The following is a 26,903-nucleotide window of genomic DNA, read 5'->3' as shown; positions in this document are numbered from 1 at the left end:
GGAATTGTAGTCCTACCTCTCTGCACCAGAAGGGAAATTGCTGACTGACCAATAATTGCAGTGGCGATTCACTCCTCTCGCTCAGGACATTTCTCGTGGAGCCATACAGCTCAGAAGGAGTCCATTCGGCCCATCGTGCCTGTGCCGGCTCTTTGGTCGAGCTCTCCAATCAGTCCCACTCTCCCCGCTCTTTCCCCAGAGCCCGGCAAATTTCTCCTTTTCAAGTATTCATCCAGTAACATTTTGAAAGTTACTATTGAATCTGCTTCCACCACCCATAAATGATGGCCTCCTGTAAATTAAGCCTTTTTAATACCAGCACGCCACACATTTTGAGTTCAATATGGCAGAATCATTCCTGACCTCTGTGGTCATCACGTTGTGTAGTTACCTCGGTTACCAGGTTATATTGCCAGGACACCGGGAGAACTCCCTGCTCTCCTTTCCTTGGTGTCAAGGGATCGTTGATATCTACCTGAACCAACAGAACATGCAGGTCCGATCGCAATCTCATCCAAGGAACAGCGCCGCCAATAATGCTAGAAAGAGAGGCTTGCATTTCTACAGCCAATGAGGCACTTTTGAAGTGTAGTCACTGCTGTAATGTAGGAAACACGACATCAAAGATCCCTCAAACAGTAATGAGACAATGACTCACAGGCTGTGGCTCAGTTGATAGCGCTCTCGCCTCTCTGAGTAGGCAGAGGCCCTCGAGCAAAAGGCTAACTCGGGTCACACACACCAAGGCATTGTTCACTGGAAGCAAGATCCCGGTTGCTCCACTGACTCTCCGGGTGGTAACTGCCAACACACACCTGTCCTTGGTCCATATCCAACTAGGAGTGGGATTTTCTGCAGTACACAGGGAAGAGCCCCCACAGCAGTGGTTGAAGACCAGCCAGACCCCGTAAAGAACTTGTCTTCAGGGAAGCATTGTGTATGAAGGGCAGGCCGATGTCACAGATGCAATGGCTTTGTCGCTCTATTAGAAATATTGTGGGGAGCAGTTTGCTCAAATTTGAGAGGGAATCAGTTTTTGCCGGGGCGGTGGAGGGGGCGGGGGAGGAGGCAGGGGGGAGCGGGGGGGGGGCAGGGGAGGCGGGGGAAGGGGCGGGGGGCTGCGGGGGAGGGGGCGGGCATTGGGGATGGGTTATTCAGGGATTTATCAGTGCAACAAGAAATTTTAATGAGCCATGGGTGGGCCGCACTCTCACCTCTGAGTCAGAAGGTCACGGTTTCAAGTCCCACTCCGGAGTCTTGAGCTCCTAATCCAGGCAAACGCTCCAGTGCCAGTACTGAGGGAGCGCTGCACTGTCAGAGGGGCAGTACTGAGGGAGTGCTGCACTGTCAGAGGGCAGTACTGAGGGAGCGCTGCACTGTCGGAGGGCAGTACTGAGGGAGTGCTGCACTGTCAGAGGGCAGTACTGAGGGAGTGCTGCACTGTCGGAGGGGCAGTACTGAGGGAGCGCCGCAATGTCGGAGGGGCAGTACTGAGGGAGCGCCGCACTGTCGGAGGGGCAGTACTGAGGGAGCGCCGCAATGTCGGAGGGGCAGTACTGAGGGAGCGCCGCACTGTCGGAGGGGCAGTACTGAGGGAGCGCCGCAATGTCGGAGGGGCAGTACTGAGGGAGCGCCGCACTGTCGGAGGGGCAGTACTGAGGGAGCGCCGCACTGTCGGAGGGGCAGTACTGAGGGAGCACCACACTGTCGGAGGAGCAGTGCTGAGGGAGCGCCGCACTGTTGGAGGGGCAGTACTGAGGGAGTGCTGCACTGTCGGAGGGGCAGTACTGAGGGAGCGCCGCACTGTCAGAGGGACAGTACTGAGGGAGTGCTGCACTGTCAGAGGGGCAGTACTGAGGGAGTGCTGCACTGTCAGAGGGGCAGTACTGAGGGAGCGCTGCACTGTCGGAGGGGCAGTACTGAGGGAGTGCTGCACTGTCAGAGGGTCAGTACTGAGGGAGCGCCGCACTGTCGGAGGGGCAGTACTGAGGGAGTGCTGCACTGTCGGAGGGGCAGTACTGAGGGAGCGCTGCACTGTCGGAGGGGCAGTACTGAGGGAGCGCCGCACTGTTGGAGGGGCAGTACTGAGGGAGTGCTGCACTGTCGGAGGGGCAGTACTGAGGGAGCGCTGTACTGACGGAGGGGCAGTACTGAGGGAGTGCTGCACTGTCAGAGGGGCAGTACTGAAGGAGCGCTGCACTGTCAGAGGGGCAGTACTGAGGGAGCGCTGCACTGTCGGAGGGGCAGTACTGAGGGAGCGCTGCACTGTCGGAGGGGCAGTACTGAGGGAGCGCCGCACTGTCGGAGGGGCAGTACTGAGGGAGCGCCGCACTGTCGGAGGGGCAGTACTGAGGGAGCGCTGCACTGTCGGAGGGGCAGTACTGAGGGAGTGCTGCACTGTCGGAGGGGCACTACTGAGGGAGCGCTGCACTGTCAGAAGGGCAGTACTGAGGGAGTGCTGCACTGTCAGAGGGGCAGTACTGAGGGAGCGCTGCACTGTCGGAGGGGCAGTACTGAGGGAGTGCTGCACTGTCAGAGGGGCAGTACTGAGGGAGTGCTGCACTGTCAGAGGGGCAGTACTGAGGGAGCGCTGCACTGTCGGAGGTGCAGTACTGAGGGAGTGCTGCACTGTTGGAGGGGCAGTACTGAGGGAGTGCTGCACTGTCGGAGGGCAGTGCTGAGGGAGCGCTGCACTGTCGGAGGTGCAGTACTGAGGGAGCGCTGCACTGTCGGAGGGCAGTGCTGAGGGAGCGCTGCACTGTCAGGTGGGTGTAAAAGATCCCAAGGCACTATTTTGACGAGCAGCAGGAGAGCTCTCCCAAGTGTCCTAGGGCCAATATTTATCCCTCAGAGAGACCTGGGGTTATGTGTGCACACATTGTTGAAGGTGGCAGGGCAGGTTGAGAAAGCGGTTAAAAAAAGCTTACGGGATCCTGGGCTTCATAAATAGAGGTATAGAGTACAAAAGCAAGGAAGTTATGATGAACTTTTATAAAACACTGGTTCGGCCTCAACTGGAGTGATGTGTCCAATTCTGGGCACCGCACTTTAGGAAGGATGTGAAGGCCTTAGAGAGGGTGCAGAAAAGATTTACAAGAATGGTTCCAGGAATGAGGGACTTCAGTAACGCGGAGAGACTGGAGAAGCTGGGCTTGTTCTCCTTGGAGCAGAGAAGGTTGAGAGATTTGATAGAGGTGTTCAAAATCATGAGGGGTCTGGACAGAGTAGAGAGAAACTGTTCCCATTGGCGGAAGGGTCGAGAACCAGAGGACACAGATTTAAGGTGATTGGCAAAAGAACCAAAGGCGATGGAAAAAAAACCTTTTTTATGCAGCGAGTGGTTGGGATCTGGAATGCACTGCCTGAGAGGGTGGTGGAGGCAGACTCAATCACAGCTTTCAAAAGGGAATTGGATAATTACCTGAAGGAAAAAAAATTGCAGGGCTCCGGGGAAAGGGCGGGGGAGTGGGACTAGCTGAAGGCAGTGACTAGTGGGGTACCGCAGGGATCGGTCCTAGGACCCCAGCTATTCACAATATATATTAATGATCTAGACAAGGGAACTAGATGTAATATCTCCAAGTTTGCAGACAACACAAAGCTGGGTGGGTGTGTGTGCTGTGAGGAGGATACAGAGAAACTCCAGGATGATTTGGACAGGTTGAGTGATTGGGCAGAAGCATGGCAGATGCAGTATAATGTGGATAAATGCGAGGTTATCCACTTTGGTGGCAAAAACAGGAAGACAGATTATTATCTGAATGGCAATAGATTGGGAGAAGGGGAAGTTCAACGAGACCTGGGTGTCCTTGTGCACCAGTCGCTGAAGGTAAGCATGCAGGTGCAGCAGGCGGTTAAGAAGGCAAATGGTATGTTGGCCTTCATAGCGAGAGGATTCGAGTACAGGAACAAGGATGTCTTGCTGTAGTTGTATAGGGCCTTGGTGAGACCACATCTTGAGTATTTTGTGCAGTTTTGGTTGCCTTATCTGAGGAAGGATGTTCTTGCCATGGAGGGAGTGCAGCGAAGATTCACCAGACTGATACCTGGGATGGCAGGAATGACGTATGAGGAGAGATTGGGTCAATTGGGCTTATATTCGCTGGAGTTTAGAAGAATGAGAGGGGATCTCATTGAAACTTATAAAATTCTAACAGGACTAGACAGACTAGATGCAGGAAGGCTGTTCCCGATGACCAGGAGTCTAGAACCAGAGGTCACAGTCTAAGGATAAGGGGTAAGCCATTTAGGACTGAGATGCAGAGGAATTTCTTCACCCAGAGAGTGGTGAACCTGTGGAATTCACTACCACAGAAGGCAGTAGAGGCCAATTCATTAAATATATTCAAGAAGGATTTAGATATATTTCTTAAAGCTAAAGGGATCAAGGGATATGGGGAGAAGGCAGGGACAGGGTACTGAATTTGGATGATCAGCCATGATCTCATTGAATGGCGGAGCAGGCTCGAGGGGCCGAATGGCCTCCTTCTGTGCTGTAACCATTCTATGATTCTGTAACATCACGAAATCAGATGTGCAGCTCATTTATCACATTGCTGTTTGTGGGAGCTTGCTGTGTGCAAATTGACTGCTGCGTTTCCTACATTATAGCAATGTCTACATTTAAAAAAAGCACTTAAAATGCATGTCCTTCTTTCTTCCTATCAGCAGCCCTGGATGTACGCCTCACTGAACACAGGAACAAGAGCAAACGTGTCATTTGAGATGTTGCAATAAATTGGAAATGTTGCATCGGAAAGCTTGCAGTTTGCAATGTTCAATTTGCAATGTGCGGTGTAAAGCAGTGGTGTCAGGCCCCTTTAAGGGGTGGGGACCACAATCGGCTGGGGTTCTTTGACATCATGCACGGGAGCTGGCCAATGAGCGTGGGGAGGGCGGAGCCTGCAGTCGGAAAGTTACATTTGGTGGAGCGCTGGTGAAATTCGCAGCGTGGAGCGGGCGCATGGAGTAAAGCGCAGGGCGAACGGAGCCAGTGTCTGCTAATGGGTAATGGGCAAAACTGCACTGATCACTGGCAAACTCTGCAACTCCCCACCCTCCGGCACCTCCAACCCTCCCCACCCTCACTGTTCGGCACCTCCAAACTCTGCAACTCCCCACCCTCACTGTCCGGCACCTCCAAACTCTGCCCACCCTCACTGTCCGGCACCTCCAAACTCTGCAACTCCAGACTCTGCAACCCTCCCCACTCTCACTGTCCGGCACCTCCAAACTCTGCAACTCTCCAAACTCTGCAACCCTCCCCACTCTCACTGTCCGGCACCTCTCCTCACTTACTGTCAAACTCTGCAACTCTCTCCAAACTCCGCATTGACCCACACCTCTCTGTCTCTCTCTCTGTCCCGCACCTCGATCTCTCTCTGCATTCCCGCAAGCCAACTTCTCAGCAAATGTCTGCTTATTTTTTGTTGTTGCAAATGCTGTTAATTTAAAGTGTTCACGTTTTCTGCAGTTTGTGAGGATGGAAATTCTGTGCATCCCAGGGCTCTGATCTGGTTACTTTCTGGGAACTTTTGCAAGTGAGTAAACGCACAAGATGGATTTGTTGGGAATGTGCAACTTCATTCGATGTCAATGTGCTGGATTCTGTATACAGGTGGAGCTTGGAGTCTGAATTAACTGGGGTTGTTCTGTCCCATTGAAGTGAAGGTGCGTGTGTATCTGCGTGTATGTAGTCTATCTATCTATCTATCTATGTGTGTGTGAGAGAGACATTGCCTTGTGCTGAACTATGAAGTATAACCTCACACTCTTCAGCTGTGCTCCCAACTTGTCGCGATCGCTTTAAACGGGGGCCGCACGCATTGTAATTACTGTGGGTATTGAACCGGATTTTGTGGCTCGAAAGCTTTTAGTTGTGAAGAGCAGGCAGTGTTGAAGGACCGGATCTGTTGGCAGGTTGTGCTGGTGAAGGCACTGAGTGACAGGTTGTAGGGAGGCTGTTTCGAGCCCAGCCTCCCCTGATGCTGGACTTGGTCGCTGAGCAGTGCCCGGTGCTAGTGTGAGTGAATGTTGAAGTACTTTCCTGCTGTTGAGCTGGCCAGAGGCTGCTGTTGGTACCAGTGCGGTATCTCGCCACGAAGGCTTTGCTTGCGGCCAAGCTAATGGGGGTGGGAGCGAGAGACCACCCAGCTGAGATCTCGTGTGTCATCACCGCGAGAGCGTCACTGACGCGGTTAACGTTCCCGTACCATTTCACCGTAGGCCAGGGAGGTGTCCTCACTCCGGCTGCCCGCTGTGAGGGACGGGACGGGATGGAGAGGTGTACCAGAGTCGCAGATCCCCTCCTCCTCATAGTTATTGCCCTGCCCACAGAACGGCAAGTGAGAGTGCATGGATGGGGGGCATCACTCACCCACTCCGACAACCCCTCACCTCTCTGCTCCCCCCCCCCCCACCCCACCCCACCCCACCCCACCGCGTCCTGTAACAAGAGGCCGCACTGTGCCATACCGTACCAACATTGCTCTGAAGACACACACAGGAAGCAGGTTGGCCCAGTGTGTGACTCAGTACCACAGGGGAATTTTTATTTAGACGTGCATGTGTTTTTATAGAAAGTGTGGTCATTTCACTGTAATAAAATTCTATTGTAAAGCAAGCTGGGTATTGTTTACTTGCGACACTGCAGGGAAAGAGGTTTAAAAAAAGCCCCAGGCGGTTTCAGTATTTGAGAATATCTCTATCCACGTGCTGATTTTATAAGGGGAAGTGCTGACAAGTGGGGAACAACAAACTGTTACTGAATTATAAACAACCGCTTGGGTTAAACCACCCGTGGGTAGTTCTGCTGCTGTGTTGTTTCCAAGTGTCCCTGTGTTAAGCCCAAACAGTGACTGGTGGTGTGCTGTTTGGCTGCATGAGGCATTGCAGCGAAATCCAATCCAATCCTGTCCTTGCCCCTTGTGAATGGGGTGGGGGTTGTGGGGGTGTTGCTGGCTGGTGATCTGGGAGGAGGAATCTCTTCCTTTCTCTCTCCCCCGCCCCCCCCCCCCCCACAGCCCAGAGGTGCTGAGGCCAATAGTGGAACCTCTTCTTCCCCCCCCCCCCCCAGATTACGGCCCGACTGAGATGAGTCGCTTGGGGTAGCGCGAGGCACTGAACCCGGGATCTGCCCCACTCGATACCGCACCGGCAATGTTCCTGTTGATCTTTATTTTGGGTGTGTGGCCCCTTTAAGGGGCTGTACGGTCCATTCACAATACCGCACAAGCGCAGTTTTTGCTACTGCCAAGCCGGCGAGCTGGCTGCGCGCGAGGCCCAGAGCGCTGCCCGACTGCGCAGCTTAAAGGGAACATTCCACAGTGGGTGGCTCATTCACCCCGCCGAGCCAGCAGGTGCCCGCTCGCTTTCAGTCTCCGGGTTAACTCCCTCCACGGCCCTCGCCCCTCCCGATCACTGTAACCTCCTCCAGCCCCCCCGAGATCTCTGCGCTCCTCCAATTCTGGCCTCCTGCACATCCCCGATTTCTATCGCTCCACCATTGGCGGCCGTGCCTTCAGCTGCCTGGGCCCTAAGCTCTGGAATTCCCTCCCTAAACCTCTCCGCCTCTCTCTCCTCTAAGATGCTCCTTAAAACCGACCTTTTTGACCAAGTTTCTGGTCACCTCCTAATATCTCCTCCTGTGGCTCGGTGTTAAATCTTTGTCTGATTTACGCTCCTGTGAAGCATCTTGGGACGTTTTACTGCGATAAAGGCACTATATAAATGCAAGTTGTTGTTGTTGGGTGAATGAGGTCGAGTCTCGCTTCCCACAAGCCCCCCCCCCACTGTTTTATTCATAGAGTGGGGGGGGGGGGGGAAGGTGCTGTTTTGATCAACAGGCAGACGGTAACAAGCATGGGGTATTTTTTTGACCAGAAGCTTGCCAGAGTTAGCATAGTCTGTGGGCTGCATTACGAGTGTTGGGTTTCCAAGCTGAATAGAGCCACTTCTATATTTGGAAATGAGAAGATGGGAAATAAAATGTGACTGATAAGTTAAAAATCTGATTTTTTGTGTTATTGCCAAAGGATGAATTTATGAACAGTGACAGACAGGAAAGGACCCTGTGGTCCGTCGAGCCTGCCCCACACGGCCGCGATACCCCATGTATCACGGTATATACGCTCCCCACCACACCCGGAACCATGGGATCTCCCAGGAGAGGCGAGCTAAAAGCCCAGGCCCATTTGGTGAAAAGAATCTGGACAATTCCTCTCCAACCCCCTTTAGGCGAAACTAGTCCAGGAGCTCACTGTGGTCCTGAATTCCCCGCAGTCCCTACCTTCTGTACGAGGTGATCTCCACCCCAGCTACTAACAGGGCCAGGTCTCGCTCGAAGGAATTCAGCGAGTCGGCAGCCTGTTCCCGAGGTCCACTGTTCTGACATCTAACCTCGATCTGGCCTTGTACAACTTAAAATTGTGACCCCTGGTCCTCCCGAAGCTGTTTAGTTCAAACGAGCTGTCGACACAAACGCAGCTTGTTCCCTTCATCATCTTATAAACTTTAAAGAAGTGACTTCTCATCGTTTATATTGAGATATAGGACTGTGGTTGTTGACAGGAGCTTTAAGTAACCTGAATCTTACACTGGTCCTCGCAGGTGGTTCTTCGAAATCCCCCTCTGCCCCATGACCTCTCTGTCCCCGTTCCTCCCATTTAAAATTCTCATTCTTGTTTTCCAATCCCTCGTCACCTCCTCCAGCCCCACAACCCTTCTTCCACCGCCCTTCTCCCCCACCCCAAACTCTGTTCTTCTAACTCTGGCTTCCCAATGTTCCACCATTGGCGGCCGTGCCTTCAGCTGCCTGGACCCTAAGCTCTGGAAATCCCTCCCTAAACCTCTCCGTCTCTCTCTCCTCCTTTTAAGACTCTCCTTAAAACCCACTTCTTTGATCACGTTTGGTCGCTTCCCATGCTGTCTCCTTTGGCACTTTGTCTGTTTTTCTTTCCTGACGCTCCTGTGAAGAACCATGGGACATTTCTTTGTTGAAGGTGCTATATGATTGGAAGTTGTTGCTCCTGTTTGTGTGAGCAATGGTTCGTGGCTACGAACTTAAAGAGAAAGGACTTGCATTTATATAGCCCCTTTCACACCTCAGAACATTCCCAAAGGCTTCACATTCAGCACGTTACTTCTGAAGTGTAGTCACTGTTGTAATGGAGGCAATTTGTGCACAAGATCCCACAAACAGTAATGAGATAAAAGTGCAGATAATCTGTATTTAGTGATGTTGGTTGAGGATAAATATTGGCCAGGACACCAGGGAGAACTCCCCTGCTCTTCTTTGGAATAGTGCCACGGGATCTCTTGCATCCACCTGAGAGGGAAGACGGGACCTCAATTAATGTCTCCTCCGAAAGGCAGGGCCCATAACCTTCTGATTCTAAGGTGGAAACGTGATCACTGAGCTCTGTTTCACACAGGCTGAGGCACTCTGTCTACACCTCACAAGGACATAGTGGAGATTTGGAACTCTGTCCCCCAAAAGGCTGTGGATACCAGGGGAACAATTGAACCTTTCAAGATTGAGATCCATATATTTGTGTTGGGGGAAGGTATCTAGGGATATGCAACAAAGGCGGAATATTTGAGATCAGCCATAACCTGATTGAATGGCGGAACAGGCTCGAGGGGCTGAATGGCCTCCTCCTGCTCCTGTGGCCCTGAAGTGTGTGAGGGACAATCATTGAGCCAGAAGGTGCCCTCCTGGTGACCTCCTGGCCTTGACCTTCCTGCTGTGGGGCAAGTACTGAGGCGGAAATCATGTCCTGACTCTGAACAGAACCCTGGCTTTCAGGATTCCACCGTTCATGCCAAGTTTTCCGATTTGCAAAGTTAAAATAATCACATTGGGCTCGGACAGCGGAATCAATGCCAACAGAAGCAGCTAAGAGAAAGTCGGTGACGAAACAAGCTTGTTGCTCGCCGCTTATTTTTAGATCTGCTGTGTCAGGAATAGAACTGATTTTCCACAATATTTCACATCATGCTGAAGAGTCAGTACGGAGCGTGTGAGTGGACTGCGCACAGGGAGGCGTACTTGGATTGAGACTTGTTGCTTACAGTGTGGTAGGTGACTGACTAATAGATTCAAGAAAGACTTGCATTTCTATAGCGCCTTTCACCACCTCAGGATGTCCCAAAGCGCTTCACAGCCAATGAAGTACTTTCTGAAGTGTAGTCACTGTTGTAATGTAGGAAACGCGGCAGCCAATTTACACACAGCAAGATCCCACAAAACAATGTGATAAATGACCAGATAATCTGTTTTTAGTGATCTTGGTTGAGGGATAAATATTGGCCCCAGGACACCGGGGAGAACTCCCCAGCTCCTCTTTGAATAGTGGCCGTGGGATCTTTTACGTCCACCCGAGAGGGCAGACGGGGCCTCGGTTTAACGTCTCATCCGATAGATGGCCCATCTGACAGAGCAGAGCTCCCTCAGTACTGCCCCTCCGACAGTGCAGAGCTCCCTCAGTACTGCCCCTCCGACAGTGCAGAGCTCCCTCAGTACTGCCCCTCTGACAGTGCAGAGCTCCCTCAGTACTGCCCCTCCGACAGTGCAGAGCTCCCTCAGTACTGCCCCTCCGACAGTGCAGAGCTCCCTCAGTACTGCCCCTCCGACAGTGCAGAGCTCCCTCAGTACTGCCCCTCCGACAGTGCAGAGCTCCCTCAGTACTGCCCCTCCGACAGTGCAGAGCTCCCTCAGTACTGCCCCTCCGACAGTGCAGAGCTCCCTCAGTACTGCCCATCCGACAGTGCAGAGCTCCCTCAGTACTGCCCCTCCGACAGTGCAGAGCTCCCTCAGTACTGCCCATCTGACAGTGCAGAGCTCCCTCAGTACTGCCCCTCCGACAGTGCAGAGCTCCCTCAGTACTGCCCCTCCGACAGTGCAGAGCTCCCTCAGTACTGCCCCTCCGACAGTGCAGAGCTCCCTCAGTACTGCCCCTCTGACAGTGCAGAGCTCCCTCAGTACTGCCTTGCCCTGGGCGTATGGACCTAGATTATGTACTCAAGTCTCTGGAGTGGGACTCGAACCCACGACCTTCTGACTCCGAGGCGAGAGTGCTGCCCACTGAGCCACGGCTGACACCTAAATTGGTGAGTTTATCCTGACTTTCAGACCCTCTCCCCACCACACGCGTGCTGACTGAATCATTGGTGCATGCAGTGTGTGCTCGATACCGGTTTGGGTGTTGTGAAGCGAGTGGTAGCACTCGTGAACTGGACTCTTTGTGGACAAAGACTATTGGGTGGTTCTGAGGAGGCCCCTGGGAAAAGCTACATAGCAATTGATCCTTGTGTGCATGAGCTGGTTCCTGCAGAGTTGCCTAGACAATGTTGGAGCTTGCACAGGCGGTGATAGACACTAAAGGAGGGGAGGCAAGTGATTGGGCCGCTAAGCATAGCATCTCTCAAGGGTGCTGGAAGACAAAATTATACTACAGCTGTACAGAGCTCTGGTCAGACCCCATCTGGAGCACTGTGTTCAGTTCTGGGCCCCGCACCTCAGGAAGGATATATTGACCTTGGAGGGGGCGCAGCGCAGATTCACCAGAATAATACCGGGGCTGAAAGGGTTAAATTCCGAGGACAGTTTGCACAGACTGGGCTTGTATTCCATCGAGTTTAGAAGATTGTGGGGTGATCTAATCGAGGTGTTTTTGATAGGCTAGATAGAGAGAGAGAGAAACTATTTCCTCTGGTGGGAGGAGTCCAGAACAAGGGGGCAGAACCTTAAAATTAGAGCCAGGCCGTTCAGGGGTAATGTCAGGAAGCACTTCTTCACACAAAGGGTCGTGGAAATCTGGAACTCTCTCCCTCATAAAGCTGTTGAGGCTGGGGGTCAATTGAACATTTCAAAACTGAGATTGATAGATTTTTGTTGGGTAAGGGTATTAAGGGTTACGGAACCAAGGCGGGTAAATGGAGTAAAGACACAGATCAGCCATGATCTAACTGAATAGCAGAACAGGCTCGGGGGGGGCTGAATGGCCTCCTCCTGTTCCTATGTAAAGGGCTCGAGGAGCTGAATGGCCTCCTCCTGTTCCTATGTAAAGGGCTCGAGGAGCTGAATGGCCTCCTCCTGTTCCTATGTAAAGGGCTCGAGGGGTTGAATGGCCTCCTCCTGTTCCTATGTAAAGGGCTCGAGGAGCTGAATGGCCTCCTCCTGTTCCTATGTAAAGGGCTCGAGGGGTTGAATGGCCTCCTCCTGTTCCTATGTAAAGGGCTCGAGGAGCTGAATGGCCTCCTCCTGTTCCTATGTAAAGGGCTCGAGGAGCTGAATGGCCTCCTCCTGTTCCTATGTAAAGGGCTCGAGGGGTTGAATGGCCTCCTCCTGTTCCTATGTAAAGGGCTCGAGGAGCTGAATGGCCTCCTCCTGTTCCTATGTAAAGGGCTCGAGGGGTTGAATGGCCTCCTCTTGTTCCTATGTAAAGGGCTCGAGGAGCTGAATGGCCTCCTCCTGTTCCTATGTGCTTAAGGCAGTCTGTGTGGAAGTGCGATCCTGACCCAAGCTTGGCCATCCCGGGGATCGAATTGGTAGGTGGAAGTGGGGGAACTCTGGTGATTGTGTTGGATGGAGTCTGGAGATGTGAGCCAGGCAGTAATGGGATATCACAGGTGGAGAGAAGGGAGGAGGGAGTGGTGAGACTGGGGCACGGAGAGGAGGGAACTAGTTGGTTCTTGGTATAATGAGAGTAACCAGCATGATGGGGAAGGAAAACGAGTTCTGTAGCTAGTTTAGAGGAACGTAGTAATGGTGAACTCAACAGTGGGACCTCAATTATCCACAACAGCAACAGATTCTATGCTCCAACCAAACCTGCTTCCAAATTGTACTAGCTGGTCCGGTTAGCTCCTCGCTGTCTAACCTCTAACCTGAAGACTGCACTTAGCTCCCTGTGTGCAACGCCATGGCATGTTGACTAGTAGCTGCGATTTACTGTTGGCCATGTTGTAATCTAGTCTTGGAGATGGTGGGGCGAATATATCAGAGGTTCTTAATGATGAGAGAGAGAGAGAGACTGAAGGTTAAGAGTGGCATACCTGATAAATCACTAGTTAGGCCCCAGCTGGAGTATTGAATCCAATTCTGGGCACCACACTTTAGGAAGGATGTCAAGGCCATGGAGAGGGTGCAGAGGAGATTTACCAGGATGGTCCCAGGAATGAGACTGGAAAAGCTGGGATTAGATCAGAGAAGGTTAAGGGGAGTTTGATAGAGGTGTTCAAAATTATGAAGGGTTTTAAATCGAGTAAATAAGGAGAAACTGTTTCTACTGACATGAGGGTCGGTAACCAGAGGACACACAGGGGAAGATGAGGAGAATCTTTTTTACGCAGCAAGTTGTGATCTGGAATGTGCTGCCTGAAAGGGCGGTGGAAGCAAATTCAAAGGAGAATTGGATAAATACTTGCAGGGGAAAAATTTGCAGGGCTCTGGGGAAAGAGTGGGGGAGTGGGACTAGGGTGAGATGAGGCGGGGTGGGAGGAGGCTCGTGTGGAGCATAAACACCGGCATGGAGCAGTGGGGATGAATGGCCTGTTTCTGTGCTGTAAATACTGTGCTGAAAGAGGGCTGAATACTTTGAGGTCAATTGACGTGATTGGTGGAGGAGCGGATGGAAATTGCGACCTTCAGTTCTGTTCCATAAGGAAGCCTGAGATGAACTTTCTCAAAACCTGTGCTCAGCAAATCAACGGGATGAATCATTAATCAACAGACGCAACACGGACCAGGGAACCACAGGGACCAGTATTTATAGCTGGGCAACGCCGGGCACAGCGCTGTGGACCCTCGGTACCGGCGCCCTCTGACCCTCGGTACCGGCGCCCTCTGGACCCTCGGTACCGGCGCCCTCTGACCCTCGGTACCGGCGCCCTCTGATCAGGAGGTTATCGGCTCAGATGAGCGGCGAGTTGTTTCTGATCAATGAGAGATCTTTCCGTGCCATTTAAGTGACAGTTGTGATTTTGAAAGCTTAAGTTTAAAGACAGTTGTGATGACCTTAAATAACGGAGCGAGTGTCGAGTCAGCAGCGGACTGTGCTCAGGAACCAGCAACGGTCTCTCTCTCTCTCGTTTCCAAAACGGAAATGAGTAATAAAGGGAAATTCTACAGTATGTGTTCAACAATAAAAGAGAGATAATCACACCTGTGAACAGATGGTGTCTGTCTCTCTCTGTCCCCCCCTCCCTCTCTCTGTCCCCCCCTCCCTCTCTCTGTCCCCCCCTCCCTCCCTCTGTCCCCCCCTCCCTCTCTCTGTCCCCCCTCCCTCTGTCCCCCCCTCCCTCCCTCTGTCCCCCCCTCCCTCTCTCTGTCCCCCCCTCCCTCTCTCTGTCCCCCCCTCCCTCTCTGTCCCCCCTCCCTCTCTCTGTCCCCCCTCCCTCTCTCTGTCCCCCCCTCCCTCTCTCTGTCCCCCCCTCCCTCTCTCTGTCCCCCCCTCCCTCTCTCTGTCCCCCCCTCCCTCTCTCTGTCCCCCCCTCCCTCTCTCTGTCCCCCCCTCCCTCTCTCTGTCCCCCCCTCCCTCTCTCTGTCCCCCCCCTCTCTCTGTCCCCCCCCTCTCTCTGTCCCCCCCTCCCTCTCTCTGTCCCCCCCTCCCTCTCTCTGTCCCCCCCTCCCTCTCTCTGTCCCCCCCTCCCTCTCTCTGTCCCCCCCTCCCTCTCTCTGTCCCCCCCTCCCTCTCTCTGTCCCCCCCCTCTCTCTGTCCCCCCCTCCCTCTCTCTGTCCCCCCCTCCCTCTCTCTGTCCCCCCTCCCTCTCTCTGTCCCCCCCTCCCTCTCTCTGTCCCCCCTCCCTCTCTCTGTCCCCCCCTCTCTCTGTCCCCCCCTCCCTCTCTCTGTCCCCCCTCCCTCTCTCTGTCCCCCCCTCCCTCTCTCTGTCCCCCCCTCCCTCTCTCTGTCCCCCCCTCCCTCTCTCTGTCCCCCCCTCCCTCTCTCTGTCCCCCCCCTCCCTCTCTCTGTGCCCCCCCCTCTCTCTGTGCCCCCCCCTCCCTCTCGGGGTCGTCCCCCCCCCTCCCTCTCGGGGTCGTTCCCCCCCCCCTCCCTCTCGGGGTCGTTCCCCCCCCCTCTCGGGGTCGTGTCCCCCCCCTCCCTCTCTCTCTCTGCCCCCCCCTCCCTCCCTCTCTCTGTCCCCCCTCCCTCCCTCTCTCTGTCCCCCCCTCCCTCTCTCTCTCTGCCCCCCCCTCCCTCCCTCTCTCTGTCCCCCCTCCCTCCCTCTCTCTGTCCCCCCCTCCCTCTCTCTCTCTGCCCCCCCTCCCTCCCTCTCTCTGTCCCCCCTCCCTCCCTCTCTCTGCCCCCCCCCTCCCTCTCTCTATCCCTCTCTCTGTCCCCCCCCTCCCTCTCTCTGTCCCCCCCCCTCCCTCCCTCTCTCTCTGTCTCCCCCCCAGGGGAGGATGGACAATTGGAGCTTGTTACATTGATTTGTTTTTCGGGTGGGAAGCTCTATCGCAGGCAGCGGTCTGCACCCTATCTGTTCAGGCAGGAGATACTTGCACAATCAATGAGGCCCAGACTAATCTCTACCCCAATCCCTGTGCGGGCACACACTGCTGTTCCTATAAACAAGCTCTCCCATTGGCTGCCGCGTTTCCTACATTACAACAGTGACTACACTTCAAAAGTACTTCATTGGCTGTGAAGTGCTTTGGGACGTCCTGAGGTTGTGAAAGGCGCTATAGAAATGCAAGTCTTTCTTTTCTGGTTTCCCCTGTTTTGTTGTAAACTGGGGGAACTCTTGGGCTGAGGCAGTGGGCGGAGGAACGGGATCCACTCGCATTTGGGAAGAGTCGGGGGCCCTGGGCTGCGCTGTGGAGACCCCCCGGGAGGGTTCATTCAGGAACCAATCTCTTCCCCTCCTTCTCTGAATCGGAGGGTGTCGAGGAGACTGGGTTGAGGTCGGTGCAGTGTATGTACCTTTTAAGAGAGAACTACTTTTACAGCTCCTGTATACTGTAGTACCGGCAGTGACCACACCTGTATATAAGCCTTGAGCATGCCTCTGTACCCCCAGTCTTGAGACTACCCTACTCCAGTAAATACCTGTTGATTGTTAAGTTACAGCATCCGTGTGGTTATTGAAAAACATCATACTCTCTGAATCACGGATCTAACAGTGGCGACGAGTGTCGATTCGAATCTACCTGCAACTCTGCATTTCCCTTCGAGGATTCGCTCTGGGAGGGCGGTGGAAGAAAGTCGAGGCCAGAAGCACGGGCGTCGACCACGAGCAACCGCCCAGTCGTCCGGCAGAGAGTGAACATTGCAGGGGAGGCTGTGGAGAGCCGGGCTTGGTTCCCCAGCCATGACGATCAGCAACAGACTGACGACAGGTACCAGGTACAGTGCAGACCCTTCCCGGACAGCGGCGGCTGGAGCCGACCGACGGCAGAGAAAAAGCCGAGCAGCGTCGACGGGGTAAGATAGAGGGTGAAGCGCACAGGGCGCAGCCCGGGGTTGAAAACCGAGCGGCGTCGAGGAAAAACAAAACTGAGAGAGGGTAAAGCAGCAGCCGGGTTCAGGACCGAGCGGCGGAAACGGGAAAGGCGCACAGAAAAAAAAAAACGCGCAGAGCACAGCCAGGGCTCAAGGGTGAGCGCGGGAAGAAAGGAAAGCGCGGGAGACGCCATTTTTGACAGTTAAATCACACCCAGGGATGCCAAAGAGTGGCAGTATCTCTACGTTCAACAATGAAGTCGAAGATTGGGCGACATATGTGGAACGTATTGAGGTGTACTGCAGGGCGAATGAAGTGCCAGATGCTAGGAAAGCACTGGTTTTGTTAAATTCCATGGGTGCAAAAACTTATGGGTTACTGCGAAACCTAATAACCCCAGAGAAGCCTGTGAATAAGAATTTCGAAAGCATAGTAGAAATCCTACAGGACCACTTAAACCCCACACCGCTGCTGATAGCAGAACGATTTAAGTTCCATAAAAGGAACCAACACAAAGACGAAAGCAATGCTGAGTACTTAACGGAACTGCGCAAGCTATCGAAACACTGCCAGTTTGGAGTGGGACTAGCAGATACGTTAAGGGACAAGTTTATGTGTGGGCTTCAAAGTGAAGGAACCCAGAAACGGCTTCTATCAGAAAAGGATCTTACGCTGGACAAGGCTTTCAGTATGGCAGTATCACACGAAGCAGCCGCAAGTGGCGTTGCAGAGATACAACGGAGACCGCAAGAATATGGCACCAATGAAATGTCCTATGGAACAGGGAAGTGTTATCGCTGTGGCAGAACAACACACGACCAGAAGGATTGTTGGTTCAAGGACCAAGTGTGGAAAAGCAGGACACATAGCAAGAATCTGCAGGTCTGGGAAGAAAACCAACAGCAAGAAATCTCCACAGGAGAAGTACAAAAAGGTACACAAGGTGATGGACAGTAGTTCAGATGAACAGAAAAGTGACACAGACTCCGAAAGCAAGGAGCTGGGTTGTCTGAAACTACATAAGGTAACCAAAATGGAGGATCACCAGACTATCTGGGTCACACTCAAGATAGACGGAGTCCAAGTGAAAATGGAATTGGACACAGGATCAGCCCTAACAGTCATAAACCAAAGGGACTACAAGCGGCTATTTTCACATATACCCTTGAAAACTACAGAGATTGTCTTGAAGACGTGCACTGGGCAAAAAGTCTACCCCAAAGGAAAAATAAGGGTGAAAGTAATATACAAAGGCCAGGAAATACCTAAAATGGATATATATGTATTGCCAGATGGAGGACCACCACTGCTAGGACGTGAATGGATCCGGAAGATACAATTAGATTGGCATTCCATACAGGCACTGAAGGTTGAGGCCAAAAAGGATGACGACGTCATACCTGGACGACTGTCAAAAATGCTAACTGACGCAAAAGAAGTGTTCCAGGAGGGACTCGGGACACTAATAGGCATAACAGCAACGATTAAAATAGAGGAAAATGCAAGCCCAAAGTTTCTTAAGGCCAGACCAGTGCCTTATGCGATCAGACCAGCCGTCGAAGCAGAGCTGGAAGGGTTGGAACGTTCAGGAGTACTGTCCAAAGTAGACTGGAGCGAGTGGGCTACACCCATCGTTCCTGTAATGAAGAGGTCGTTGAGTAATACACCTGGGGAACCAAAGAAGGTCCGCATCTGTGGGGATTTTAAGGTGACAGTGAACCCAGTCCTTCACACGGTACAATATCCGCTTCCACGAATTGAGGATATTTTTGCCTCGCTATCTGGAGGTAAACGCTTCACCAAAATTGATCTAGCCCAGGCGTACTTGCAAATGGAGGTAGAAGAAGCCTCGAAACAATACCTCACGATCAACACTCATAAAGGTCTCTATCAATACAACCGGCTGGTGTTCGGGGTAGCATCGGCTCCGGCTATTTGGCAAAGGGCGATGGATCAAGTCCTGCAAGGGATTCCAGGGACCCAGTGTTATTTGGACGACATCCTGGTCATGGGTGAAAATGACAGTGATCACCTCGCCAACTTGGAGAAGGTGCTCACCAGATTAAAGGAATATGGGCTACGAGCTAATCGCCACAAGTGCGAGTTTTTCCAGAAGCAGATCTCGTATTGTGGCCATGTCATCGATGAAGAGGGGTTACATAAGTCCCCTGAAAAGATTTGAGGCAGTAGTCAAGGCTCCAGCACCGGAAAATGTGTCACAACTGAGGTCGTTCCTCGGGCTGGTAAACTACTACCATAAGTTCTTACCAAATTTGTCCACGGTATTACACCCACTGAACACCCTACTGCAAACAGGGGTACCATGGAAGTGGAATGACGAACGTAGACGAGCTTTCCAGAAGTGTAAAGAATTGATCAACTCAAAAGAGGTGTTGGCCCATTTCAACCCAGCACTACCAATTCGTTTGGCATGTGATGCATCACCCTATGGTATTGGAGCGGTGCTGTCGCACAAATTCCCAGATGGGTTGGAGAGGCCAGTAGCCTTTGCGTCTCGGTCACTAACCTCAGCCGAGCGCAACTACGCCCAGATTGACAGGGAGGCCCTCAGCCTAGTATGGGGAGTAAAAAAATTCAACCACTATCTGCATGGGCAGAAGTTCACCTTGCTGACTGACCACCAACCACTTGTCTCCATCTTTAATCCTAAGAAGGGTGTTCCAGTGATGACTGCACAACGGTTGCAAAGATGGTCCCTGTTTCTAGGGGCGAATCAATATGAAATAGAATATAAAGGCACGAAACAGCATGGAAACGCTGATGGGCTATCACGCTTGCCACTGCCTACTGTGGAGGAAGCACCAGCAGTGGACCCTATCGAGATATTTTATTTGTCAATAATTGAATGATTGCCAGTAACGAACGCGGATATAGAGAAGGAGACCCGCAATGATCCGACACTGTCTCGGGTATATGATTTGACGGTGAGGGGATGGCCAACACATGGCAACTCACTGTTGCCAGCATTCTCATCCAGAAGAGAACAGCTGTCAGTATGCCAGGGGACAGTGATGTGTGGATCCCGAGTGGTGATTCCACCCAAGTTAAGGGAGAGAGTGCTAAATGAGCTTCATGAAGGTCATCTGGGAGGGGTGAAAATGAAAAGCCTTGCTAGGGCTTATGTGTGGTGGCCAGGGATCGATCAACAAATCGAGGACCTAACCAAGAGCTGCTCAGGATGCCAGAAGGTCCAAAATGCACCACCACATGCCCCTCTACACCCATGGGAGTGGCCCTCCTCTCCATGGCAGCGGGTGCACATTGATTTTGCTGGTCCATTCATGGACTCAATGTTCTTAATAGCAGATGGCCTGAGGTGATAAAAATGTCCTCAACCACTACAGAGAAAATGATTGCAGTCCTATGGACCATATTTGCCAGGAACGGCTTGCCAGAGCAGATTTGCTCTGATAATGGACCACAGTTTGTGTCCGAAGAGTTTCGGAAATTTATGAGAAGGAATGGGGTCAGGCATTACACATCCGCCACAAATGGATTGGCTGAGAGGTTTGTACAAACCTTTAAAAAGGCGATAAAGGCCATGTGCAACGATGAAATTCCACTACAGCATAAGGTGGACAATTTCCTATTAGCCTACAGAAATGCGACACATGCAGTCACCAACCAGATCCCGGCCATGATGTTCTTTAACCGAAGGTTGAGATCTCGTCTGGATTTGCTCAGACCAAATGTGCGAAGAAATGTTGAGGATAAACAATTCCAGCACATCAATGAGAAGCCGACGAGGAGCTTCAATGTAGGACAACCAGTCTTGGCCCGTGACTACCGAACAGAGAAATGGCAACCCGGAACGATATGCACAAGGCAGGGGCCATTAATGTACACAGTGGATGTCGGGGAGAACATTGTGAGACGCCACGTCGATCAGATCTTAGCGTCACAGGAACGAGTCAACCCCATGTCTCGAGTACCTGGGGATGAACCCGACATACCGGTAGCATCTACCTCAGAACCAGTAGCAGTGGAAACCGATGAACTGACTGACGAAAAGGGGCCAGAATCGCCTCCGCACCAAGAACAAGAACCTCAGGAAAGGCGCTATCCCGAAAGGATCAGGAAGCCGCCCCAAAGACTGAATCTATAAATGGACTATTGTTGTTTAATGGACATGTTAAAGTGTTAATTGTTATTTGAATATTATGGGTACTGCTAATCTAAAAGGGAGGAATTGTAGTGTATGTACCTTTAAGAGAGAACTACTTTTACAGCTCCTGTATACTGTAGTACCAGCAGTGACCACACCTGTATATAAGCCTTGAGCATGCCTCTCTACCCCCAGCCTTGAGACTACCCTACTCCAGTAAATACCTGTTAATTGTTAAGTTACAGCATCCGTGTGGTTATTGAAAAACATCATACTCTCTGAATCACGGATCTAACAGTCGGGGGTCGAGGAGACTGGGTTAAGCTGGAGTGAGGTCGGGGGTCGAGGAGACTGGGTTAAGGTCGGGGGTCGAGGAGACTGGGTTAAGCTGGAGTGAGGTCGGGGGTCGAGGAGACTGGGTTAAGCTGGACTGAGGTCGGGGGTCGATGAGACATGTTCAGAGTCCAGCGGATGGAAGCTTTATTCTGGCCGGGGAGTCGGTGATAAGGTGTCGTCAATTTAAAATTGTCACTGCGGGCGAGGAAAGGTCTGGAGAGATCTCTTTACTCAGAGGGTTGGTGGGATGTGGAATTTTCTGCCACAGAGAGGCAGCGAACCGTTGCATCTATTGAGGGAAAAGTGGGTAACTACTTGAAGCACGGCTTCCAATTTGTGCAGAGGAAGATACAGGGCTATGGGGAGAGAGCGGGGCAGTGGGATTAGTTTGGGGATTGATACAGGGCTATGGGGAGAGAGCGGGGCAGTGGGATTAGTTTGGGATTGATACAGGGCTATGAGGAGAGAGCGGGGCAGTGGGATTAGTTTGGGGATCGATACAGGGCTATGAGGAGAGAGCGGGGCAGTGGGATTAGTTTGGGGATCGATACAGGGCTATGGGGAGAGAGCGGGGCAGTGGGATTAGTTTGGGGATTGATACAGGGCTATGGGGAGAGCAGGGCAGTGGGATTAGTTTGGGATTGATACAGGGCTATGGGGAGAGAGCGGGGCAGTGGGATTAGTTTGGGATTGATACAGGGCTATGGGGAGAGAGCGGGGCAGTGGGATTAGTTTGGGGATCGATACAGGGCTATGGGGAGAGAGCGGGGCAGTGGGATTAGTTTGGGGATTGATACAGGGCTATGGGGAGAGAGCGGGGCAGTGGGATTAGTTTGGGATTGATACAGGGCTATGGGGAGAGAGCGGGGCAGTGGGATTAGTTTGGGATTGATACAGGGCTATGGGGAGAGAGCGGGGCAGTGGGATTAGTTTGGGATTGATACAGGGCTATGGGGAGAGAGCGGGGCAGTGGGATTAGTTTGGGATTGATACAGGGCTATGGGGAGAGAGCGGGGCAGTGGGATTAGTTTGGGATTGATACAGGGCTATGGGGAGAGAGCGGGGCAGTGGGATTAATTTGGGATTGATACAGGGCTATGGGGAGGGAGCGAGGCAGTGCGATTAGTTTGGGATTACTCTGGCGAAGAACCAGCACAGATATGATGGGCTGAATGGCCTCCTGTGCTGTAAATGTCAATCAATGGCTCTAGTTGTTACAATATCAGATGACGGAGTGTCTGCGATCTGTTTATTTGGCTGAACGGGTGTTGGAAATGTGACCCCATGCGATAGCTGCGACTGATGATTACATCGATCGCTGTTCCGTTTGCCATTTGCTTCGCGAAAGGAACTCTCTGAAGAAACTCAAAAACCGAGTGCGATCTTCTCACCGTGTTTCCACTTCTAACGCAGCCCCCAGCTTGACCGGAAGGTCTCGGAGGACCAGGAGCCAGCCCGCCGGTGGTGACCAGCGAGAACCCACGGACTCGATCGCTGCCGCTGCTGACTCGGATGATCGGTCGCCCGAGGTACTTGCCCCCCCCCTGACAGTCACATTTCCTGTAATTGTGTGCATGAAAAAGCTGTTTTGTTTTTCACCACAAAATGTGTCTTCAGAATTCGAGAGTGCGCGATGTGAAAGACCAGGGCGGTTTCAGTGTCGCCCTCACTGAGGTAATACTTGATGCTGCGTCAATTTAAAGTCTGGTGAACCAAAGTGTTGAATGGGCGAGAGGAGGTGAATGGAAACTCATTAGGCTCAGCACCAGCCCCCCCCCCCCCCGCCCCCAGCCCCCGCTGTCTCTGAGCTTGATGAAAGCACCGTGTTTATTCCTAGAGCGACCTTGCTGCACGACTCCACCAAGCTCTTTGATCAAACTACAAGGCAATGCAGATTGTCCGGATCGATCTCATCCCCCTATTTCTCCTCTTACCCTCCCCCCAACTGCCCACTATGTGACATCGTTGAGCATCTTGACGTTGCCATGGTAGCACGTCAGGTTGAAGGTCACGTGTGCAAGTGGGGGCTGTACCAGCAACTGTCTTTTGGTTTCCATTGACGACCAGTGGACCTCTTCTCCCGCCATTGAGCATCCCCGACCCTGGTCCCCTTATCAGTATTGAGGCGATTGAGCCGATACTCTCTGGAGTTTAGGAGAATGAGAGGTGACCTCATTGAAACATACAAGATTCTGAAGGGGATTGACAGGGTAGATGCTGAGAGGTTGGTTCCCCTGGCTGGAGTGTCTAGAATTAGGGGGCATAGTCTCAGGATAAGGGGTCGGCCATTTAAGACTGAGATGAGGAGGAATTTCTTCACTCAGAGGGTTGGAGACCTTTAGACTTCTCTCCCCCAGAGGGCTGTGGATGCTGAGTCATTGAATATATTCAAGATGTGGAGATGCCGGTGTTGGACTGGGGTGGACAAATGTAAGAAGTCACACAACACCAGGTTATAGTCCAACAGCTTTATTTGAAATCACAAGCTTTCGGAGCGCTGCTCCTTCGTCAGGTGAAATGAAGAGTTGCATATAAGCACAGCATATATAGTCAGAGAGTACTGCCAGATGATTACAGGTAATCTTTCTAACTGCCCTTTATCACACCTCGGCAGAGAGATAATCACAGCAATCACAGGTGTGAATGGTGTCCAAACAGGTCAGTCAGGAAAACATTACATCAAAGAACAATGAGGTGGGGTCACAAGGGGTCAAATGTTGCGGATGCTGGGGTCTGTATGAAAAACAAACAAAAAACTATTTTTTTGCTGGAAATCACAGCAGGTCCGGCCGCATCTGTGCAGAGAGAACAAGCCAACGACGACTCGAGTCTGGATGACTCTACATCAGGTGGGGTTACATGTAGCGTGACATGAACCCAAGATCCCGGTTGAGGCCGTCCTCATGAGTGCGGAACTTGGCTATCAGTTTCTGCTCGACGATTTTGCGTTGTGTGTCTCGAAGACCGCCTTGGAGAATGCTTACCCGAAGATCGGAGACTGAATGTCCTTGACTGCTGAAGTGTTCCCCGACTGGGAGGGAACACTCCTGCCTGGCGATTGTTGTGTGGTGTCCGTTCATCTGTTGTCACAGTGTCGGCATGGTTTTGCCAATGTACCATGCTCCGGGGCATCCTGCAACGTATGAGGTAGACAACGTTGGCCGAGTCACATGAGTATGTACCATGTACCTGGTGGGTGGTGTCCTCACGTGTGATGATGGTATCTGTGTTGATGATCTGGCATGTCTTGCAGAGGTTGCCGTGGCAGGGTTGTGTGGTGTCGTGGTCGCTGTTCTCCTGAAAGCTGGGTAATTTGCTGCGAACAATGGTCTGTTTGAGGTTAGGCGGCTGTTTGAAGGCGAGTAGTGGAGGCGTGGGGATGGCCTTAGCGAGGTGTTCGTCGTTATCGATGACATGTTGAAGGCTGCGAAGAACATGGCGTAGTTTCTCCGCTCCGGGGAAGTACTGGACGACGAAGGGTACCCTGTTGGTTGTGTCCCGTGTTTGTCTTCTGAGGAGGTCTATGCGATTTTTCATGGGGTTCATGTCACGCTACATGTAACCCTACTTGACGTAGAGTCATCCAGACTCGAGTCGTCGTTGGCTTGTTCTCTCTACACAGATGCGGTCGGACCTGCTGTGATTTCCAGCAAAAAAATAGTTTTTTTGTTTTTTGTTTTTCATACAGACCCCAGCATCTGCAACATTTGACCCCTTGTGACCCCACCTCATTGTTCTTTGATGTAATGTTTTCCTGACTGACCTGTTTGGACACCATTCACACCTGTGATTGCTGTGATTATCTCTCTGCCGAGGTGTGATAAATGGCAGTTAGAAAGATTACCTGTAATCATCTGGCATTATTCTCTGACTATATAAGCTGTGTCTTTATGCATCTCTCCACTTCACCTGACGAAGGAGCAGCGCTCCGAAAGCTTGTGATTTCAAATAAAGCTGTTGGACTATAACCTGGTGTTGTGTGACTTCTTACGAATATATTCAAGGCTGAGATCGATAGAGTTTTGGACTCTAGGGGAATCGAGGGATATGGAGATGAGGACGAAGATCAGCCTTGATCTTATTGAATGGGGAGGCAGGCTCGAGGGGCCGAATGGCTGACTCCTTCTCCTAATTCTTATGTTCTTATCAGTTCAGTTGGACCCTCCTAAAATACGGCTGAATCAGAATGGGCATTGACCACACGTGTACACAGGACGGATGATCCCTGTGGTGTGGTGTAGCCCGAATCCCTCGATTAGTTTCCAGCCTGTAACTCACTCCCGGGTATCTGTTGTTCTATATATAATCAGCCGGTTTGGGATGATATACTTTTATTCCCTTTCCGCTCTCCCTGTTGAGCCACAGTGGAGATCTGGCTCTGCTCACTCCTGCTCTTGTCCTGTTCCAGATGCAATGTGAATCAGCAGCGCTGGCAGAGGGCTGTGGAATGGCCGGCGAGACCCCAGAGGTGAAGGATCTGGCCTCCAGCGACATGGGGCAGCAGAACTTCCTCGTCGATCTGTACAAGTTTATGAAGGAGAGGGGCACTCCCATCGAGAGAATCCCGCACTTGGGATTTAAGCAAGGTGAGTTTCATCCGTCCTTTGAGTAGGGGGTCAGATGCCAAGGGATTCGGAGAGGTTGCGTGTCGATACAGATGCTGAGAAGGTAGTCCAGCATTGCGGCCGGAAACATCTCTCTCTGCGCTCGTTATACGACACTTCCATCACACACATGAAAAAAGAGACGTGCATTTCTATAGCGCCTTTCACAACCTCAGGATGTCTGCAAAGTGCTTTACAGCTGATGAACTACTTTTGAAGTGTTGTCACTGTTGTAATGTAGGAAACGCGGCAACCAATTGCCACAGCAAGATCCCACAAACAGCAGTGTGATAAATGACCAGATAATGTTTTATGTTGGTTGAGAGATAAATATTGGGCATGATAGCGGGGAGAACTCCCCTGCTCTTCTTCCAATAGTGCCGTGGGATCTTTTACGTCCACCCGAGAGCAGACGGGGCCTCGGTTTAACGTCTTATCTGAAAGATGGCACCTCCGACAATGCAGCGCTCCCTCAGTACTGCCCTGGGAGTGTCGGCCTGGATTTTGTGCTCAAGTCTCTGGCGTGGGATTTGAACCCACGACCTTCTGACTCAGAGGCGACAGTGCTGTCCACTGAGCCACGGCTGACATTATTTGTTCTTGGGCTGTCGTATTTATCACCCATCCCTTGCCCTGAATTCCAGCTATTATTCCACGTCTAGCTGTTCTGTGAGTGGAGTCGAAGGCCATGCGCGCGTGGAAGGATGGGAGGAAGAGGGAATTCTCTGGCGTTGAAGGGTCAGGTTTATCTTGATGTCAGTTCTGAAGTCTGAAGCTGTCCCAAGATCTCTGTAAATTCCCACTGCGGGGACCGTCCCAGCTTGCCTTGTGATGAAGGGGGAAAGTAAATGCAGTGACCTTCCATCTCTACGCATTTGATCTCATTGGCGATTTTGAGTCTCCCTGACATTGTGAATCTTCTTTTCTCCTCAGTTAACCTGTTGACACTGTACAAGGCAGTTGAGAAGCTGGGTGGTTACGAAGCAGTGAGTAATCTTTCTATACAGCACTGATTGAACCTTTTTTCCCTCTGGGTAGAGATGAGAGCCCTGTCCATCGACAGTCCTGTGGCGCTGGTGTCGATGCTCCAGCCACCATGGAGCATGGGGCAGGCTTGATGGACCATCTGGTCTTTGCCTGCCCGTCGATTGTGTTTGTGTGAGCGCAGAAAGTCACTCGAGGAGCATCTGGTTAAGACCTTTTAAGGTTGCCCAAGTTTCTCTCCCTCTGTTAGGGTTGCCAGTCCTCCAGGATTGGCCTGGAGTTCCCAGGAATGGGAGATTCATCTCCAGGACGCAGCGAGCAAACCCCAGGAGAAAAATCAGCAGAGCGTTTTGTTTATTAGTTATTTAAAATATTGGAGACGGGGGAGCGTCTGATCATCCAATCGGGCA

The 26,903-nt window shown here is 52.0% G+C and overlaps 1 protein-coding gene across 2 annotated transcripts; it reads left to right on the top strand.

Moving 5' to 3' along the window:
* Positions 1–4,902: 4,902 nt before the first annotated feature.
* On the top strand, positions 4,903–26,903 carry LOC147097848 (AT-rich interactive domain-containing protein 5B-like). Of its 2 annotated transcripts, XR_015074236.1 has the most exons (5): positions 4,903–5,007; positions 5,474–5,540; positions 22,319–22,434; positions 25,314–25,491; positions 26,443–26,903. XR_015074236.1 is itself a non-coding variant. In XM_085970882.1 (4 exons), exons 1-4 carry the CDS (start codon positions 5,004–5,006, stop codon positions 26,520–26,522), a joined length of 378 nt encoding a protein of 125 aa, XP_085827008.1. In that variant the 5' UTR covers positions 4,903–5,003; the 3' UTR covers positions 26,523–26,903. The 2 variants fall into 2 exon arrangements, 1 of the variants encoding a protein (XP_085827008.1); XM_085970882.1 differs by lacking the exon at positions 5,474–5,540.

Source organism: Somniosus microcephalus, chromosome 30, assembly GCF_052327205.1.
Source record: "Somniosus microcephalus isolate GS21.2 chromosome 30, FLI_Smic_1.0, whole genome shotgun sequence".
NCBI classification, from domain to species: domain Eukaryota; kingdom Metazoa; phylum Chordata; class Chondrichthyes; order Squaliformes; family Somniosidae; genus Somniosus; species Somniosus microcephalus.
Note: the sequence above shows the minus strand (reverse complement) of the source record. Positions and strands in the feature narration are given on the sequence as shown.